This window comes from Budorcas taxicolor, chromosome 17 (assembly GCF_023091745.1).
Source record: "Budorcas taxicolor isolate Tak-1 chromosome 17, Takin1.1, whole genome shotgun sequence".
Lineage (NCBI taxonomy): Eukaryota > Metazoa > Chordata > Mammalia > Artiodactyla > Bovidae > Budorcas > Budorcas taxicolor.
In genome coordinates, this window is record NC_068926.1 from 71,869,423 (window position 1) to 71,890,507 (window position 21,085).

Genomic DNA, 21,085 nt, shown 5'->3' on the forward strand with positions numbered 1-21,085 from the left:
AGGCGCCATGTCGCGTGCTCGTGAGGCAAGTCCAGAGAACAAGGGTGCAGAGGTGTGACAGTTATGGAGCCACAGGTTTGGGGCGGGTTTTCCGCTGACCCTGACAGACGGGTTTAACTCAATGGACAGAAGGAGAGGGGCTTCCGATGGAGAGGAAGGGCATGGCTCAGAGCGGGGCCAAGCGTGCTGGGCCGCTCCCGACTGCTGCTCAGAGCCCGGGGTCTGCGGTCACGCCCTGCTCCTCGACTCCTCTTTCTCCACGAGCAGAAGTTTCCACCCCAGGTGGTCAGCATGACCTCAGACAATGTTCACCCCTGTCTGTGAGAGGATGGTGCTGAAATGGCCCCAGGCAGTGGCCAGAGCCCCCCAACCCCACCGTGGTGCCCAGCAGCCCCTAGATTTACTTACCATAGACCATTAAGAAGACAGAGCCCAGAACCATGAAGCTGGCGTGTAAGATGTCAGTGTAAACCACGGCTGCAAAGCCACCTGCATGGGTGAGAGAGGGGCGAGGCAGTCACTGTGCGTGCCGCGCGCACACGCGCGTCCCCGTCTCCACACCCAGCTCCTTCCTCAGTTCAGCGGGCCTGGCTGCGCGCGTCCCCGTCTCCACACCCAGCTCCTTCCTCAGTTCAGCGGGCCTGGCTGCACGCGTCCCCGTCTCCACACCCAGCTCCTTCCTCAGTTCAGCGGGCCTGGCTGCCCTCTATGCTGAGGCCAGGCGAGTGCTGCTCTTCCCCTTGAACAGCCTCTGCGATCTGCTGCTGGAGTCTTACTCTGCCTAGCTATATCCCAATTTCCTTTTACTCCCATTTTCTGGATGAAAATCCGGTCGTTTTCCTAAGCAAAAAAGTATACAGGTCTTCCCCACTTTGATGGGATTACATCATGAGAAACTCATTGTTAAGCTGAAGGGATCACTAGATTGAAAATGCATTTTCTGTAACTCACCCCCCAGACATCACAGCTTAGCCCTGCCTGCCTTGAATGAGCTGAGAACATACACACTAGCCTACAGCTGGGCAGAATCATTGCCACACCTAGTTTATCACGACATGTTGGTCATCTCGGGCAATTTACTGAAGACCATGCTGCAGACTGTCTGGGCAGAGGATGGTCGCCCCCGCGCCCCCCGCCATGGTCTTGTGGTTGATGGGGAGTGGCTGCCACCCAGGACCATGGCCGTATCACGTCACGTGTTGTTAACCCAAGATGGAATCAGTATTAAGAATTGAAATGTCCACCTAAAAGGTCTCATCCGATGGCCTGCCCAGGTCACCAGGCAACCAGGATGACCTGAAGCGGGCACCTCCCTTCTCCCCATCTGCACCCCCGCCCCGTCATCCCAAAGCCTGGTGCATCAGGCCGGCCCCACCCCAAACACAGCCACTGCCAGCCCTGCCCAGGCCCCTGGAAAGCCCCTGCCAGCCTGATGAGATTTCCAGGACCAGGGCACCACTAGGGCAGCCCTGCCTCGCTTTTCAGTATTCAGCTCTCTCAGGCCTCAGCAATATGACTTGCAGTCTCAGGGAAAGTGCAGAAGCGGGACCTATCTCACTGTCTTCGGGTCTCCACTAAGAAGCAGAGGTTTTGTTCAATACAAACACCTGTGGGGGTCGAGCGACCTCACCTGTGATGGAGTATATGCCGGTAACTGACAGCAGAACCATGGAGGCCAGGTAAACATCCAGCCCCAGCAGCAGCCTCATGAACACGGCGCCCGTGCAGATCTCCACCTGAAATGAGTCCGGAGGCAGTGGCTGCACTTCCGCTGCCCAGGAAGACCCTGATCTCAGAGGCCTTCTCCAGCCATCAGACCCACTGCCTCCCCAGTGGACACGAGGGGGGCCTCTCCATGTTCCGCTGGGCGGCATGGCTGGTGGCCGTGAGTTCAGCCAAGGGCAGCACTTTTAAGGCTTGGGCTAATCCAGTTAATGCAACTTAGCCTCTTCCTGATTGGAGCCCCAGAGCGGGGAGCGTGCTCAGAGAGCGGGCTTTTTCCGCAGTTCCACCAGTGGGGCAGGCAGAGTGGACAGCTTCCTAGGACTGGCAAGCTTTTTCTGTAAAGGGAAGATGCTGAACGCTGTGGGCTTTGCGAGATGTAGGCTGTTTCTGGTTTTTACAACCATTTTTAGCTCAGGCGCTGTACACAGCAGACCCCTTGGCTGACGGCCTGCGGGTGGCTCTGCTGAGCGTGGGCTGTGCTTTTGCTGACCCTGCAGCGTGTGCACTCCACTTACTGGCTAACCTGCCGCTTGCCCCTCTGGTCACCACCCCCAGGGGCACCGATCGGCAGAGGTCTTCCCAACATATCCGTGCACACACGGTGGACACTCGGCAGGGTTCAGAGGGCCCTAGGGTTACCGAACTCAGCCAGTCCTCAAGGGGGACTCCCTCCTAAGGAGGGGGGCAGACCACCAGATAGGCAGTCTTCACGCAGTGTGGTGAGCGACACTCACTCAGCCACTCAAAGAGCACTTCTCTCAGTGTTTCTGTGCCAACCATGTTCTCAGCAAGCTTCCGGCCCCAGAGCTGGCTGGGAAGGCAGGGAGCAAGCCAGGCAAGGCCTAGGGGCTCAAGAAGCTCATCCTGGAGTGAAGACAGACGGGAAGGAAGGAAACAGACCAATCTTCTCCTGTGGTGGCATGTATTAGGAAACAGAAACAGGAGAACGGATGGGGGCCCCCAAGGGAGGCCGCTCCAGGGAGGTGAAACTGGAAAGGTCTGGGGGAAGAACATTCCAGACATGGTGCAGAGCAGGTGTCAGGGGCTTCAAGTGGGAATAAGCTCGTAGGATCTGAAAACCAGTACGGGAAGGAGACCACGTCAGAGGCAGGGTCTGGCCCGGAAGGCCTCACAGGTCACAGCTGGGGGTTCCGGTCTCTGTGAGGGTGGACGGACGTAGACTGGTTGAAGGAGGGGAGGGGCGCCTTCGGATGACATGACGGGAACAAGCCCAAGGTTCTCTGGGGACACAGGCTCGGGAGGCAGAGGAGGTGCTCTGCCATTTACCTTGTGTATTAGCTATTTTCTCTCTGCTTTAGTTTAGATAGTGGAGGCTGACAGGTAACTTAGGAAGCCCCAGAGCAAACTCCTGGGGCACACCTGGTCCTGCCTATCGATTTTTCTGTGTTTCCCTTCCGTGGACTCGCCTTCACACCACTCACCGAGATCTTACTGAAGATATGGATGAGTAAGTACAGAATGGCGAGGAGGAGCTGGATCCGGTAGCCACCAAACCTCTTCCTCAAGTATCTGGGCAGCGTCACTACCTGGAGAACAGTAAGGGAAGCCCGTGTGAGGCAGGGGGCTCGCAGAGTGCTGGCGGGCACGGAGACACAGCCCAGGAGTCTCAGGTGCTCTACATGAACACCTGCTAAGGTGCGGGGTATCAGGGAGGAGAGGCGATACCGCTGTCTTCAAGAAGCCTGGAATCTAGCTACTGTCCAGTCTTTGGAAAGCGGAAGTAATGACGTTGTCTATGATGACAAATGACTTTCGTGAAATAATCACACAGCAAAATCAAATGTTTTATCAGATACTACAAATATACCATGTTGTTGAGAGACACACACGACCTGACTCCACAGCTCTCCCGGCCCTCCGTGCTCGCACTGCTCGTGTGCGTGCGGGTGTCCAGAACCATCCTGCTCATTTCGGCCTCCACCACCTCACGCTGCGTGTGCCCAGGGGCAGCAGCACCCCCCTCGCTCAGCAGACGCCTGGCCCCAAGCACAGCGGCTCACGGAGGTAAAGGCACCCCCGGCAATGAGTGTCCTCCTATGCGCTCACCCCTCTGCTTCACACGTGCGCGTCCTGGCTGCTCCCTGCAGCCCTGGCTGCGTGTGTGACACCCGCAGCTTCTACTCGTTTCCCCTCCGCCTGGTCCTCAATCACGCCTGACGCACTCCGCTGACTTTCCCAGTCAGCCCCAAGCCGCCCCACACCCAGGGCCGCCAGCACAGGTATGGCACAGCGGCTCCGAGAGAGACACACTGCCGTGCAGCCCCAGGGCCGGAAGCGTGGGGTCAGGGGCCAGTTCCCCTGGGCCACGAGGAAGGACAGGCCCGGCCCCTGCCCTCAGCTGGCGGAGGCGCCTCCCCGTGTCTGCCCAGCCGCCCCTCTGTACGCATCTGTGTCCAACGTCCTCTTCTCATAAAGTCATGCTGAATTAGGACCCACCCTCACGACCTCATGCTAACTCAATTTCTGCTTTAAAGACCCATCTCAAAAGACGTCACAGTCCAGTCGCAATCTAATTTCAAGCGTTAGACTGCAAGGCAAACCAAGCCTTTCACGATTTTCATGCCCTCTCCACAAGTATTTCAAATGCTTAAGTCTTATGAGGCATGGTTTACACACAGTAAAATGATCCCATTTTAAAATCTGAGGAGTTTGGGTAAATGCACACGGTTGTGTGGTCACCATGACACTCAAGATATAAGGCATTTCCAATGGCCCTCAAAGCCCCCAAGGGTGTGTGTCTGGGACCCTCTGCACCCCTGATCCTGGATATCCAGCTCACCTTCCCTGGAGCGCAAATCCTGTCCAGCTACTTTCCCCTGCCGCCACGCCCTGTAGGTCAGCGCGCTGGCACCTGACTCCTTAGGGCCACCGAGTACCATGCTGCGGGCTGTCTGTCCGTCCCCCCACGATTCAGGTTATTTCTAGGTTCGGCCATTAGACCAGAACTTCCTGTACAGTCTGGGTGTGGACCTGACCTTCATGTCTCTGGGGTTGGGGGGAAGTGCCACACTCAGGAACAGATTAGCTGGGTCCTAAGGCGTAACTGGGCAAGAAACTGCCACCCTAGAGCTCTCTCTGGAAACGCAGGGGGTCCCCGAAGCTCCACAGCCTCTTCTGCTCTTGACACATCAGCCCTCTTTATCTCAGCGGGTCAGTGTGTCCATGTGGGACCCTAAGTAGCCTTTCCCTAACAATCAGTGAGCGTGAACATCCTTTCATGTCATTATCTGTCATTTGTAAGGTGAAATGCTGTCTTGTTATAAATTATGAGTTTTTTAAAAAAAATGTGTATATTCAGGACATCAGTGTTTCATTATGAATCATTTCAGTTCAGTTCAGTCGATCAGTTGTGTCCGACTCTTTGAGACCCCACGAACCGCAGCACGCCAGGCCTCCCTGTCCATCACCAACTCCGGGAGTCCACCCAAACCCATGTCCATCGAGTCAGTGATGCCATCCAGCCATCTCACGCCCTGTAGTCCCCTTCTCCTCCCACCCCCGATCCCTCGCAGCATCAGGGTCTTTTCCGATGAGTCAGCTCTTCGCACGAGGAACGTGTTCTATAAATATTCCTCCACAGTTATGACTTCTCATTTTCTTAAAAATCTCTTTCAAAGAGTTAAAGTTTAAAATTATTCTTTGAAGTCCAATATATCAATTTCTCCCCTTACGGTTTGTGTAAGAAACCAATAACCTTCATTATTTTCCTTGCAATGGTTCTTTTTTTTTTTAATTTTTATTTTTACTTTATTTTACTTTACAATACTGTATTGGTTTTGCCATACATTGACATGAATCCACCACAGGTGTACATGCGATCCCAAACATGAACCCCCCTCCCACCTCCCTCCCCATAACATCCCTCTGGGTCATCCCCGTGCACCAGCCCCAAGCATGCTGTATCCTGCGTCGGACATAGACTGGCGATTCGATTCTTACATGATAGTATACATGTTTCAGTGCCATTCTCCCAAATCATCCCACCCTCTCCCTCTCCCTCTGAGTCCAAAAGTCCGTTATACACATCTGTGTCTTTTTTGTTGTCTTGCATACAGGGTCATCATTGCCGTCTTTCTAAATTCCATACATACGTGTTAGTATACTGTATTGGTGTTTTTCTTTCTGGCTTACTTCACACTGTATAATCGGCTCCAGTTTCATCCATCTTATCAGAACTGATTCAAATGTATTCTTTTTAACGGCTGAGTAATACTCCATTGTGTATATGTACCACAGCTTTCTTATCCATTCATCTGCTGATGGACATCTAGGTTGTTTCCATGTCCTGGCTATTATAAATAGTGCTGTGATGAACATTGGGGTACATGTGTCTCTTTCAATTCTGGTTTCCTCGGTGTGTATGCCCAGCAGTGGGATTGCTGGGTCATAAGGTAGTTCTATTTGCAATTTTTTAACGAATCTCCACACTGTTTTCCATAGTGGTTGTACTAGTTTGCATTCCCACCAACAGTGTAGGAGGGTTCCCTTTTCTCCACACCCTCTCCAGCATTTATTGCTTGCAGATTTTTGGATCACAGCCATTCTGACTGGTGTGAAGTGGTACCTCATTGTGGTTTTGATTTGCATTTCTCTGATAATGAGTGATGTTGAACATCTTTTCATGTGTTTGTTAGCCATCCGTATGTCTTCTTTGGAGAAATGTCTATTTAGTTCTTTGGCCCATTTTTTGATTGGGTCGTTTATTTTTCTGGAACAGACTCCACCAGAAAATTACTAGAGCTAATCAATGAATATAGTAAAGTTGCAGGATATAAAATCAACACACAGAAATCCCTTGCATTCCTATACACTAATAATGAGAAAGTAGAAAAAGAAATTAAGGAAACAATTCCATTCACCATTGCAACGAAAAGAATAAAATACTTAGGAATATATCTACCTAAAGAAACTAAAGACCTATATATAGAAAACTATAAAACACTGGTGAAAGAAATCAAAGAGGACACTAATAGATGGAGAAATATACCATGTTCATGGATTGGAAGAATCAATATAGTGAAAATGAGTATACTACCCAAAGCAATTTACAAATTCAATGCAATCCCTATCAAGCTACCAGCAATATTTTTCACAGAACTAGAAAAAATAATTTCAGGATTTGTATGGAAATACAAAAAACCTCGAATAGCCAAAGCAATCTTGAGAAAGAAGAATGGAACTGGAGGAATCAACTTGCCTGACTTCAGGCTCTACTACAAAGCCACAGTCATCAAGGCAGTATGGTACTGGCACAAAGACAGACATATAGATCAATGGAACAAAATAGAAAGCCCAGAGATAAATCCACACACCTATGGACACCTTATCTTTGACAAAGGAGGCAAGAATACACAATGGAGTAAAGACAATCTCTTTAACAAGTGGTGCTGGGAAAACTGGTCAACCACTTGTAAAAGAAGGAAACTAGATCACTTTCTAACACCGCACACAAAAATAAACTCAAAATGGATTAAAGATCTAAATGTAAGACCAGAAACTATAAAACTCCTAGAGGAGAACATAGGCAAAACACTCTCCGACATAAATCACAGCAGGATCCTCTATGATCCACCTCCCAGAATTCTGGAAATAAAAGCAAAAATAAACAAATGATCTAATTAAAATTAAAAGCTTCTGCACAACAAAGGAAAATATAAGCAAGGTGAAAAGACAGCCTTCTGAATGGGAGAAAATAATAGCAAATGAAACAACTGACAAACAACTAATCTCAAAAATATACAAGCAATGGTTCTTTTTTAAATTGATGTATAAATGACATATAACCTTATATGGGTTTCAAGTGTGCAACATAATGTTTCAATTTGTACATATTTCATCTTCACTTTTATTTTGACCACACAACTTGCAGGATCTTAGTTCCCAGACTAGGGACTGAACCTGGCCCCTGGGCAAGGAAAGCATAGAGTCCTAACCACTGAACCTGCTGGGCACAGAATTTGGGGTTGACAGCTTTTTCTTCCTTTCAGCACCTGACTGCGTCACTCTGCTGTTTTCCGGCCTCCGCTGTTCTGAGCAGAAGGCGTCTATCGAGCGTGTCGCTGCCCCCCGGCGTGCACTGCTGTGGTTTTCCCTTGCCGGTTTCAGTGTCCCCTTCGTCTCTGCTTCAGCATCTTCACTATGCCATGCCCCTACATGTAGTTTCCTTTCTGTTTACTCTATCTGGTGTTGGTTAAGCTGCTGAATCTGTAAATTAACATTTTCACCAGAGGAGATATTTCCAGGTATTATTTCTTCAAATGATGTTTGGGGTTAAAATGCAGGGGGCACCTATGAGCGTCATGATCTTGGCAAGTCAAGCCTTTGCTTAGATTCGGGAAGTTCTCAGTCTGTAAGCAGCCTTTCCGCCTGCTTCTTCCTCTCTTCTCCTGGGGCTCCAGGAGCATGCTGACTGTTTCTATGATGGCGTCCCATCGTTCACAGGGGCTTTCTTCACAGTTTTCATTCCCTTCCCTTCGCTCTCCTCTGACTGAGTGTGCGTTCTCAGTTGCCAAGTCGTGTCTGACTCTGTGACCCCAGGGACTGCAGTCTTGCCAGGCTCCTCTGTCTATGGGATTTCCCAGGCAAGAATACCGGAGTGGGTTGCTATTTCCCCCTCCAGGGGATCTTCCTGACCCAGGGATGGAACCCACACCTCCTGTGTCTCTGGCACTGGCAGGCAGATTCTTTGCCACTGAGCCTCTTGGGAAGCTGCTTCCCCTTGACCGGATAATTTCAAATGGCCGGTCGCTGAGCTCACAGAATCTTTCTTCTGCTTTGCTAAGTCTGCTGTAGATGCTTCCAACTGCAGTTTTCACTTCATTCACTGCAATCTTCAGTCCAGAATTTCTATTTGGTTATTTTTATGATTCTTCTCTCTGTTGAGCGAATTTCCTTTATGTGCTGTTTTCTTGATCCTGCTGAACTGTCTTTCTGTGCTTTCTTGTGGCTCACTGAGTTGCCTTCAGACGACCATCTTGAGCTCTCTGTGGGGCAGGTCTTTGGGGTCCGTCAGTGTTAAACTATCGGACTCCTCGGGCGCCGTCACGTGCTCTTGATTGCTCCTGTTCCCTGTGCTCTTCTGCTGCTGTCTCTGCACTGAGGCAGTGGTCAGCAGCTCGTTCCCCTGACTGCTCCTGGAGAGAGACACCTCCCATCAGTCCTGCTAGGGCTTCTGAGACTTCCTCAGACTTTGTGGACGCACTGGCTTCTCACGCCCTCCTTGATCCTACAAAGCCAGGCTGTGTGCTGACAGCCTTCCCGAGGGTGGGCTGAGCACTCCTCTGTGGCTTTCCCAGCTCCACAGGTCAGGCTGGTTTTCTGCATGTGACGCTAGCTTTCCGCCGGGGCTCAGCACACTGCCACTGGGGATAAGCAGAGGGAGCTGGCTGACGGGTGGAGGCATACGCGGGTGATGCACGCAGCACAGTAGGGGTGTCTGTGAGCAGCTGGGGAGATCTGCAGGTGAGGAGCCCCCAGCAGCTCGCTGGCAGTCTTCCTGGTAAGAGTCCGTGAGGGGGCTTTGTGCTCCTCTGATGCCGTCTGAGAGCCCTGGGCACACAGCACACTGCGCATTCTGGAGGGAGGGAGAGCCAAGTAGGCCCTCCTGGCAGCGCTCCGCATGGCCAGTGCAGCTGAGCACGTCCACGCACTCCCTCCCCTCATGGGAGAAGTCTCAGGCTGGGCCGCTCTCTCTTGGCACAGAGGCTGTGCCACCTTGGGGTCGGGGGTGGCGACATGGGTAAAGTGGACCTGCCCATCTCACCCTCTTCAGTGCATCCAGCCTTGGATATTCTTTTCCAAAAGCATGACTCCTGTACTTCCACAAAGGGCCCCGTCTGTGGTTACCATCTAAAGTGGATTCTCCGACAGAAAGCTCTGCCTACCACGCTGGTGGCATCACTCCAGGCACCCCTGTGGACGTTGGTCCCGGACCTCTCTTCTCTGTCCCCTCTCAGCCAGGCGCTGACACGGCTTTGTCCCCTTATCTCTTGTGTACACTCCAGAATCAGCCTGTCCAGTTCCTCATACATCCTCTTTCGGATTTAGGGAGAACTAAGGAGATCAGCCCTGGGATTTCTTTGGAAGGAACGATGCTAAAGCTGAAACTCCAGTACTTTGGCCACCTCATGTGAAGAGCTGACTCATTGGAAAAGACTCTGATGCTGGGAGGGATTGGGGGCAGGAGGAGAAGGGGACGACCCAGGATGAGATGGCTGGATGGCATCACTGACTCGATGGACCTGAGTCTGAGTGAACTCTGGGAGTTGGTAATGGACAGGGAGGCCTGGCGTGCTGCGATTCATGGGGTCACAAAGAGTCGGACATGACTGAGCGACTGAACTGAACTGAACACTGTTAGTTCTAACAACATTGTTAGGCTGCTGTCTTCCAGTTGTTAACAGAGTTGTTCCCTTCATTAATTTACGTCTTATTTTTTTAACAAAGTTTTAAAATGTTTTCTATAAAAGCCTTCAGAGGGGAACCCTTGAATAAGGTCCAGAATGAAACACTAGCAGTTACTGGCTCCTGTTTATCCATGTCAGCTGATATAATTTCAGGCATTTCTTAGGATTTAGGGATGTCGGTACAAGAATCAAAAGACTGAGAAGTTTAACTTGTTCTCTAACATGTTTTTATGTACAACTATATAATATTTGTCAGAAAAAATACTGCAGAACCAGGCTAACTGATCACAGATACTCACCCCAGACTTCATGTAAACAGGAGAAAACACCCAGCCAAGAGCACAGAGGATGAACGCAGCCTGAAACCAAGGAGAGAACAGCGATCACGTCAGCGTCCCATCTCCACCAGGCTCTTAAAGGGGCGGCAAACTCGGCTACTGACTGTCTTGAGCCCAATAAATGCATCACTACTGGGAACCTTGCAAACAACAGCCCAAGAATAGACCCTCCAGGAGAACAAAATTAACTTACAAGCACTTGAGCTTTGCCTATAAAGGTGCATTCTTAATTTTTTCGGGGTCGGGGGGTTGTGTTTAACTAAGCCAATTTTCAAGGTATTTATTAAAATTTATGTTTCCTTAGCTCTAGATAGGATCAAAGATAATTGATCATTAAACAAAGAAAGACAGGTTGAAAAAAATCAGAATTTAAATCAAAATTTACACAAGTTATTGAAATTAAGTAATACACTTGCTTCAGCTTTCTTTACAAAGAAGAGGTAAGCTGAATATAAGGAGATGCTAGTAAATTCTGAGAGGTAAACTGTGGTAAAGACCAGGGCTCCTTCTTAGGTTTGGAGCTGACTCTGTTAGAAGTGTTATTTCTTTTTGTAATCTACCAGGAGAAAGATGAGACCCAGAAAGAGGGAGCTTTCTGATTGATAAAAAAGGTCAGGTGATTTATATAGATATAGGTTAATTAACCCAAAACTTATAAATTCACTTATAATTTAGGTGAACAAACTCTACATCCTACAACAAATATATCCATATCCCACAGATTAAAAATAAATAATCCATTTTATAAGTTTTATAGTTGAAACTGGTATTAACAGATCAGTTAGGAGTTTTATAGTAATCACTTGAAAAAGAACTCAGCTGACCCTGTTCTCAACGTACAGTTGACCAACTCCCATATAGGGAAAAATCTGCATAATGCTGAATCTGCCTCAAAAACAAACTGAAAAATGACTCACCCAAGGGTGAAGCTGAAAGAGTTTGGACAGAATCAGGACTCAAACCCTAGTTCTTTTGATTCCACATACAGTGATCTCTAATCAAACACAAACTGTCCCCACTTAAGTCAATTTAAAGATCTGTGAAATGAAAACACAGGTACTGTATTTACGGGAAAAGATCTGTGTGTAAGTGGACCAGCATAGTTTAAACGTGTGCTGTTCAAGGGTCAATTGTATACTGGAAATGTATATATACAGACAAATACACACACGTATATACACATGTATCTGTGTGTATATACACGGATGTTTATGTTTGCATGTATCTGTTACCATGATCCTACCTGACTAGTCTCCCAACTGTATTCCCATGGTCCCTGGAATAAAAACACTCTCTGTCTCTCTATTACTTTACTAAGGAGAATGAAAACCAGCACAATCTTTTTGAGAAGTGAAAGGCTTGGTTCCTCTCTTCCATGACTTCCCAAGGAGTCTTGCACATTCACTCAGGCCTCTCTGAATTTCATCTGGACAGAAGTGGAGGCTCGCTGCCACCAAAGGCACTACTCACGTTCCACTCGAAGGCCCCAACAGCGATCCCTGAAGACACCCCTTTTCCAGCCAGACCCATAAAGTGGCCAGTGCCAATATTTGAGGCAAAAAGAAAAGCACCTATCTGAAAATCAAAAGACAGTTACAGGTCAGAACTCTTAACCAACTCCAAAAATCAATTTTCACAAATGTGACCTCAAACTGAATTTCACAGTTCCTCAGAAGAGATTACACCTTGGGCAGAATTCCCATTTGTATTTTTTCTATACTAAAGCCTCACCATAAATTAGAAGCCAAGTAAAAACAGGGATGAAGTGAAAAAAGCCGCACCGCCCTTCTTATGTTGCCCTAACCCCACTGACTTACTTGCAACTGCAGAAATATTAGCAGGAGTATAGTCTCATCACTGTCTGAGGTTAATTTAGAAATACTTAACAACTGGCCTGACTATAAGAGAATGGTTAAAATACTAAGGCAGTGAATATGACGAAGTACAGTGTAGCCTACGGAAAGACCAAAGGAGCTCTATCCAGTGACGCAAACAAGGGAAGCAGCATTTATAACGGAATCTTATCCAAACGCACTGTGTGCATAGACACTTGTGCACATGGGTGTTTATATGCAGACGGGTGTGACTCTGGCCGCACATGTATGAAAAATACTTTTGGGGGCTGGAATCACTGCTATAGGAATAGAATAGGGAGAAAATTTCAAGTTCTATAATTGGATTTTGACTTTGTGTGTGTGTTTTTTTTAACAGCCAGCATCTGGTACTTTCAAAATAAAAAATCCCAAAGGCATTTAAAATGAACAAAATCCCTCCTAAACCAATAATAGCATTTTAGTTGAGTAGACATAGCCATAAAAATCCAAACCCAAATACTTTGCTGTGTTTGACAGAAGATCACTGAAAACCAAATTATTAAGAGAGGCTGAAAATAACAAGGCCTTTTAGGTAAAAACAAAAAAACAAAGCACTGACAAAATTACCCTAAGATAAAGTGGCATTCAATACCAAGAGCGTTAAATATGACAGGGGTTTGTTGGTTATTTTAAACCACGAAATGTAAAATGCACAGTTGTGTGTAGTTAATACACAACTGAGAACATACAGGCGCCAAACATCTTAGCAGCAACGAATAGAAGGCAAAGAAACCTTATGAGAGGCACCTAATTACCCAAGTGGTTATTTTACTTGCTACCTTTATCATAATAATGAAAAACTACATACAGTTTAAATTGCCCAAAAATATGGTACGTAAGTAGTGGACTGTCCATATGACATACCACGATGCAACTGTGTATAAAAGTCTATCTATCTACCAACATTTATAAAGACTCAGGGAGACCTTAGTACATTATTAAATGAAAGTGTTAGTCACACAGTCCTGTCCAACTCTTTGTGACCCCATGGACTGACACCTGCCAGGCTCCTTTGTCCATGGGATTCTCCAGGCAAGAATACTGGAGTGGGATGCCATTCCCTTCTCCAGTTAAATGAAAAGGTATGCTAAAAAGTCATCATTTATTAAGTATCAATAAATGTCCACTGCGAACTATGTGCCAGGCAGCATTGCAAGCACCAGACATTAGTGAGTAAACAGATCCTTGCCCTCATGAAGCTAACAGTCTGTTATACAAGAGTCTAAGCAGAATAACTTAGGGGATGGTTTTGCAGCACAGCGGCCAGTGGTAAGCAGTAAACTCCTAGAGAAGGAGAAGGCAGGAAGGCAGCCAGGAAGCGCCGAGCAGCGGGGCGGGCGGGGCTGGCCTTCCTGAGGAGGCTGAGGGCGGCCCAGCGGCCCCGAGAGCGAACCTCCACACGGGAGCAGCGGAGTCAGAGTCCCTGAGGGAGGAGCTCGGCCGAACCTCTCAAGGCCAAGGAGGGAAGGCGGTGCGGGCCAGCCACCTGCGGCCTGACAGACTGGCTTCCGTTCTGGGGGCCACAGGAAACCCCAGAGCGCCGAGGCAGTAAGGCGGCACGCCCTACCCCTTGGCTGCCTTGTTGAGGCTGGGTGTGGAGGAGCGTCGGTGGAAGGAGGGGGTCCAGAGAGAAGCTGTTACAATGAATCCGCATGAAGGATGATGAGAAGCGGTCAGATTTCAAATCTGTTTTCTAAACGGAGTTGCTGGACTTCCTGATGGACTAGAAGATGGGGTGAGAGGGAATGGAGAGTCTGACGCGACTCCCCGGGTGTCAGCCTGAGCAGCTAGAGGGCTGACGCTGCCCTTCCGGGATGAGAGACGGCGGGCCGGGGCGGGGGGGCAATCGCACAGAGGACGTGTCGTGTGCAGTGGCTGGCAGGCCTTTCAAGTGAGGGGCCAGATGGGCAGAGGGACCCAGGACTGGAGTTTTGGCAGCAAGCTGGGGCTTGCCAGCACTCCACCAAGTGGTCTTGAATGCCAAGTCGCCAGGTGGAGTGTAACTGCAGTGTTAAGAAGCCAGGGGGGTGGGAAGGAAGCAGCCAGGGGCCCTCGAATGAGTGGCTGGTGAAGCAGCAGGAAAGGGGGGAAGCCCAGAGGCAACACGGGGCAGGAGGGGGCCCTGAGTGTCAGTCTCACCACCACGGAGCCAGGTAAGAGGAGGCCTGAGCACCAACCCAGGAATAAGCCGCATGGAGGCCCCGATGAGAGCAACGCACACCCACGGGGCATTCACTGCCTGAGTAGAGGTATGAAAGAAAGAAAGCTGGAGTGGCAAGACTATTCTTTGATTGCAGTGCCTTTTAATAGCACCACACCACAGTTTATTCATTAGGCAGTAACTCTGAGAATGAAAACAGGAGTCCCATCCAACGCCCACTCTGCTCCGTGCACTTCGGAGAGCAGGGCGCGCTCCATCTGCTCTGGGTCCCAGACCAGAGCAAGGCTCCGTACCTCCCAGGCACCTAGAGAGCTAAGGGAGCCCTTATGCAAGAAACTGCCTGGGAGCTAAGGGAACTACTAACGCGCTGACTTTCCTGATTTAGCGACTTTAAATCATGCAGGGTAAAAGGCATCTACAGGAAAGCCATAAACAGATCCACGCGCAGCTCCACAGGGGGCCACACAGGGGCTGCTCACCTGCCACCACACCAGGTTCCGTCCAGCCAGGAAGAAGTCCTCTACCGTCCCACGACTGCACGACAGGATAACCTTAAAATGGGGTGGGGGAGTCCAAGCAACCAGTGATGACCTTCGTTTACAGGTCAATGTCCTCTGCAGAGATCCCATTCCCCTCTTGGTTTTGTCTGTTCGTTTAGGAACAGAAGTCTGCCCACTGAGCTAGAGGAGGGCCCATGGTCCCTCCCAGCTGTGAGACTGCATGGGTTCTGTTTGTTTAGGAACAGAAGTCTGCCCACTGAGTTAGAGGAGGGCCCGTGGTCCCTCCCAGCTGTGAGACTGCACGGGCTTTCCCATTTCTTTACACTCCTGTGAAAACCATATTGCTTTATTGCCCCCCTCCGCCCCGCCCCAAATGGTTAACCAGTGCCGTGGTTCCCATCAGAGTCTGAGAGATGAGTGGCGTGCAAATGCCGTAACCGACTGGGAATGGAGAAGGTGAACACAGCCCAGCTTCTTCCAGGAGGGCAGTCACGCTGCTAAGATTATGGTGTCCTCGCCACATACCCAGAGGCTCTCTTCTCCGATCCCCAGCTCTGATCCTCAGACTCCAATATGGTCAAGGGACAAGCCCAGGCTTTCCTGGATTGCCCAAAGCAGCAGGACCCAAGGATGACCGCTGGCTGACAAAAACGCATTTCCGTGGAAAGAGAGACCTTATGACAGCCATCCAGAGTATCTGCATTATAGCCAAGTCCCCTCACATCACCAAAGAAAAGCTCTCTAAGTCAGGCACTTGAACCCAGTCTCATTCGTCCATCCACTAAGTGCTAATCAAGAGCCTGTGATGCCAGAGCTGGCCTTTCCTAAGGAAGGCCTCAGCAGGGTGCAGGGACATGTGCCTTAGAACTTTTAGAAGGAATTTACCAAATGTTCTAAGACGAATAAAATCTCTCTCTCTTTCCATTAGAGAAAGAACCAGACAGGAAGAGAGGAGGTCCTGGGAGGAACGTGGTTACACACGACCATGGCCCTTCCTTCCTCCCCGCCCTCCTTCTAGAATGATCCACCAACCATGGCCCCTTCCTTCCTCCCTGCTCTCCTTCTAGAATGATCCACTGACCACGGCAGGAGGGCTGCTGGGGTGGAAGGTGCATTCACCACTTTCTCAAAGATCCCAGGCTGAGATTGATAACAGAGACAAACAAACAAATATGTAAATTTTTCCCCCTTAAGCATCTTAAAGGACCCAAGACACCAGCAACAAAGACAAGCTTTCCCTGTGGGGCTTCATGGACAGAAGCTGCTGGATGATTTCAGAAAGGAGCAAATGTGGCCAATTCCTATCAGTAAAGAAAAGGGTGGTTTACTTAATAACCAGAAGAAAATAAAGCTCGGGTCTTCCATCACATTATATACAAAAGCAAATTCCAGATGTTCAAGAGATTTAAATACTTGTAAAAATCCATAAAATATTAGAAGAAATTTAGAATAATATTTGTATATCCTTGGAGTGGGGAAAACTTTCCTGAGCAAGCAGGAACGAAATCGAGATGTAAAAGAAAGGAGAGGTATTTGATTTACTGAAGTGTCAGAAAGATGCCAGTAACAGTCTAGACCAAGGGTTCTCAACCCCACCCTCCAAGGGACACCTGGCATTGTCTGGAGATATTTCTGGCTGTGAAGGGGCAGGGCTTGGGGTGCTTCTAAGCATCCTATAGTACGCAGGAAAGACCTCCACAGCAAGGAGTTATCTGGTCCCCACGTCAGTAGTCCTGAGGCTGAGAACCGCTGGCCTAAAAAATGATAGTTTGGGAAAAACAGATTAGCCAACTCAAAAGACAGACAAGCTGATAAATGCAAGGTTGAACAACCCAATTCAAAAATGGGCACATGATCTGGCTATTCACAGAAGAAGAAAATCAGTGGACAACAAGCTCGCGAGGAGATGGTCAGCTTCACAGGAGGCGGAGTCTAGAAAGTGCAAGGCAAAGCTGTTATCACTGTTCATCAGCCTGCCCCCACCTCCTTCCCAAAATCAAAGCAGAAGCAACACACCAGGTCAGCGAGAGCTTGGGGCAAGGGTGTGCCCATGTGCTACGTAGCAATTCCGACTTCAGGAATCCATGCTACACAGATTAAAAGCACAACACGTTAAAACCTACAACCCAGCAATATCCTCAGTGTCGGTGAGTAGGGAAGAGCTGAATCACACACATTTGTCTGGCTATCGTGCAACTGATACAGACACGAGCTAGACCTCTACTTATAGCCCAGAAGCACTTCACGTCGTGCGGTAAGGGGGAGAAGCAAGCTGCAGAGTCCTGTGTATGACATGACCACATTGTTTGTAAAACCAAAATGCAAAAACTGCCTGTGTGTCTGTGGTGCTGTTTAGGCGCTAAGTCATGTCCAGCTCTTTGGGACACCATGGACTGTGGCTGCCAGGCTCCTCTGTCCATGGGTTCTCCAGACAATACTAGAGTGGGCTCCCACTTCCCTTTCAGGGGTGTGTCACTGAGAAAGGGGAGGAGGAACACATGGCCCCTGGGGATCTCGGGGGCTGGGGAAGGATGAGGAAAGAGCAGTAACTGCTTCTGACAGCTAATGAATCTTTTTACTTCTTACAATTAACATGTGATTAAAAACAATATATGAATTTTTAAGAGGACCAAAGGAAAAATAACAATACAGAGAAGGAAAAAGATGGAAGCATTCTGGACAACAGCGCATGCTTTTGGGCCCCTAGCGGAACAAAAGGAACAGCAGGTTTCCTTTGGAAGCGTCCAGATGGTTCACAGGTCCTCTGAGCTTGGCCAGACCTCCCCCAGCTGGGCCCAGAAGAAAACTGGGTGGGGCTTCCTAATTAAGGGCAGCTGGGGGAAGGGCCCCAAACAAGTGCCCACTGCCTGGAGCCCAGCCGAGGCTGCCTAGGAGGGTGCTTCTCACGTGCGAGTGTGCTCAGTCATGGCCGACTCTTTGTGACCCCACGGACTGTAGCCCACCAGGCTCCTCTGTCCATGCGAGTTTCCCAGGCAAGAATACTGGAGTGGATTGCCATTTCCTACTCCAGGGGATCTTCCCGACCCAGGGATCGAACCCTCATCTCTCGCATCTCCTGCACTGGCAGGGCAGAATCTTTAGCACTGTGCCACCTGGAATGTTTCTCATAATGAAAGCCAATTTAGAAAAAAAAAAAATCATTCATTTGAATGATCTAGATAAATCTCAGACTTCTTTCCACTTGGAAGAGATAAAAAACATTCTCTTAAGAAGATGAAGACCATATTTCCATTACTCTGTCTGCCCACTCACACAGCATGGTGAGCCCTCAAGAGACTGCCCAAAGATCCCGCTTGGAAGGGTCAGATTCTGCACACTAAGATCCTGCTCATAATCTCATGAAGCACTCCGCTTAAAGGTCACATGGGCAGGAAAGCTCCAGCTGGGAGGGAGAGGCCCAGAATGAAATCTCCCCCCAGTCAGCAAAGAGTGACATTGCCACCAGGTACTCCCGCTCATAAAGCAGGCCAGGGAGAGGCTTCTGATGGCTAACAGCTTAGCCATACCAGGATCAAAGCCAGAGCCTTCTGCCCTGCCCTCTGACCTTTTGCTGTCTGGCTCTGAGGGTATATCTTCGGGACATCTCTGTGAGTGCTTACAAGTTAAGCCAGGAGCCGACTCATTGGAAAAGACTTTGATGCTGGGAAAGGCTGAAGGCAAAAGGAGCAGGGGGCAGCAGAGGACGCGATGGTTAGACAGCAACACTGACTAAATGGACATGAACTGGAGCAAATTCCGAGGGACAGGAGCTTAGCGTGCTGTAGTCCACAGCGTCACAAAGAGTCGGACACGACTTAGTGACTGAACAGGTGAAACGTTAGCAGGCAGATGGCAGTACCACAGACCCGGGACCAACCTATTAAGAGAACTTCACACTCCAGAGTATGTAAGCGCTCAATTCAAATTCAGTGGAATACTCAGGGCCCTGAAATACACGTGACCTCCGAGGTTTTGCCAGCTAGGGCCTCTGCATGGTTACCCTCATGCCTCAGGAAGGGGCAGCTCTAGGTTCAAAGCTGCACGCCATCATTCCCTGTGGTTACTCAGCCTCCTCAAACCTGTTTTTCCTCATCTGTGACCCACAGCCTGGTTATGCGGATGTGCCACCTTAAAGCCCTCAATACCCAACCCGGCCCTGCAGGGGCCTGTGGCCACTACTGGGCAGCGGTCACTACTGCGACCGTCACAACAGCAACTCCGTATTACACGCAGCGTGGGTCCCAGGCCGTGCGCACTGGTCCATCTGACCTGTTTATTTGGGCGGGTGGGTAGGGAAGATGGGCTTGGATTTCCTTGGAAGATCGGCTGCACAGGAATGCTGGAGAGTTCCCGGCAAAGGGCTGCGCAGGAGCAGGACAGGAGGGGGGCGAGGGGGGACCAGGTGACAGGCAGGGGAGGGTCGGGAACTGGCCTGGGGTTCATCCCTCCCCTCCCCCCACTCCAGGCCCCACTTACCCACAGCGCGATGCCCAGAACCAACAGGAAGTACAACACTATCACCAGGACGTCCAGGGTACTGATGGAGGTGAAGAGCTGAGCCGTCCAGCCGAAGCCCTGCCAAGCGGATACCATGGTGGTGCCTCCCGGCGAGTGAGCACCACCCGCTGACCGAAGGTTGCAACGGCCTCAGTGGGGCTCTGGCGCCTCGGCCGCGGGGCACGCTGGGAAGGGCCGCGGGGCACGCTGGGAAGAGCCGCGGGGCACGCTGGGAAGGGCCGCGGGGCACGCTGGGAAGAGCCGCGGGGCACGCTGGGAAGGGCCGCGGGGCAGCCTGGGCGTTCCGGCAGGCCCCGCGCGGCCCGATTCCTACTTTCTGGAGGCCGCTCTTTGAGGGCAGCCGGTTGACTGCCGGTCCAGGCACAGCGCCGTCCGTCTGGTAGCCAGGATCGCTCCGCCCTGGACCGAGAGCTGGTCATGGGGTGGGGCTGGCTCAAGGCTACCGAGCCGCATGGAGCCTGGGGTGGTGGAAACCAGCAACACCCCTCCTGTCTTTATTTACCATTTCGATCTTCTGTTCCTTGTGGGTTTGGGACATTGACTTGGATTTATTAAAATATTGCATTTGAATATTATGTATCCAGAGTCCTGAGTTTTCTTGGTTCCCCCCCTCTTAAATTCTGCATCGAGGAAACTGCCTTGCTGACCTCCCCCAAATCATGGCCCTGAGTGGACCAGCTGATCACAGAGGGTCCTCAGCTCTCTGCAGTCTGACCTTTTATGGGTAATATGCGAATTCTCAAGCTGGGCCAAACCTTACTCTCCTTGGTGTGCTTCTCTGCTGAGTTGAAGTTCTAGAAATCTTGGTCAATAATACAAATAACAGTAACAATAATAAGAGCCAACACGTAGACTGACTTCTGTGCACTTTATATGTATTAACCCGTTTGTATGCATGCTAAGTCGCTTCAGTCCTGTCTGATTCTTTGCGAGCCCGTGGACTCTAGCCGGCCAGGGTCCTCTGTCCGTGGGACTTTCCAGGCAACAATACTGGAGTGGGGTGCCCTGCCCTACCCCGGGGGTCTTCCCCACCCAGGAATGCAGCTGCATCTCTTAAGTCTCTTGCATTGGCAGGTGGGTTCTTTACCGCTAGCTGCCAACTGGGAAGCCCATTAACCCATTTGATTCTCCCCCAAAACCAGTCAGTCTGTGGCTAGGACTGCAGGGCATGAGGTTTGCAGCTGGTCAGAAGTCTATGGCCTCAGCTTCTTGAGCAGAACTCTGTGTCCTAGCTTAGATCAGCGCTATTCAAAAGATTTATAATGTGAAGCACGGATCTTCATTTTTTCCAGCTTGATTGAGGTATGATTTGCAAATAAAAGTACATTTAAGATGTACGATGCAATGTTTGGTATAAGTATACATTGTGAGATAATTACTATAATCAAGCTAATATCAATCAACTTAGCTGCCATTTTTCCTGTGTGTAGTAAAAACGCTTGAGATCCCTCTTAGAAAATTTCAAGTATACAATATGTTATTAACAGCACAGTAACAACAGTCCGTCTAGTCAAGGCTATGGTTTTTCCAGTGGTCATGTATG

At 49.7% G+C, this 21,085-nt stretch overlaps 1 protein-coding gene across 1 annotated transcript in view; it reads right to left on the reverse strand.

Moving 5' to 3' along the window:
• The window catches only part of LOC128062146 (sodium/glucose cotransporter 1-like), a 46,903-nt gene extending 27,286 nt beyond the window's left edge, over nt 1–19,617 (reverse strand). Inside the window, exons 1-7 of the mRNA XM_052654485.1 lie at nt 19,501–19,617; nt 15,004–15,075; nt 11,960–12,064; nt 10,451–10,510; nt 3,168–3,272; nt 1,631–1,736; nt 409–489 (exon numbers count right to left, since the gene is read on the reverse strand). Of these exons, the coding sequence (XP_052510445.1) occupies nt 409–489; nt 1,631–1,736; nt 3,168–3,272; nt 10,451–10,510; nt 11,960–12,064; nt 15,004–15,075; nt 19,501–19,617 (646 nt within the window). The remainder of the gene's footprint in view (nt 1–408; nt 490–1,630; nt 1,737–3,167; nt 3,273–10,450; nt 10,511–11,959; nt 12,065–15,003; nt 15,076–19,500) is intronic.
• Nucleotides 19,618–21,085: the final 1,468 nt, after the last annotated feature.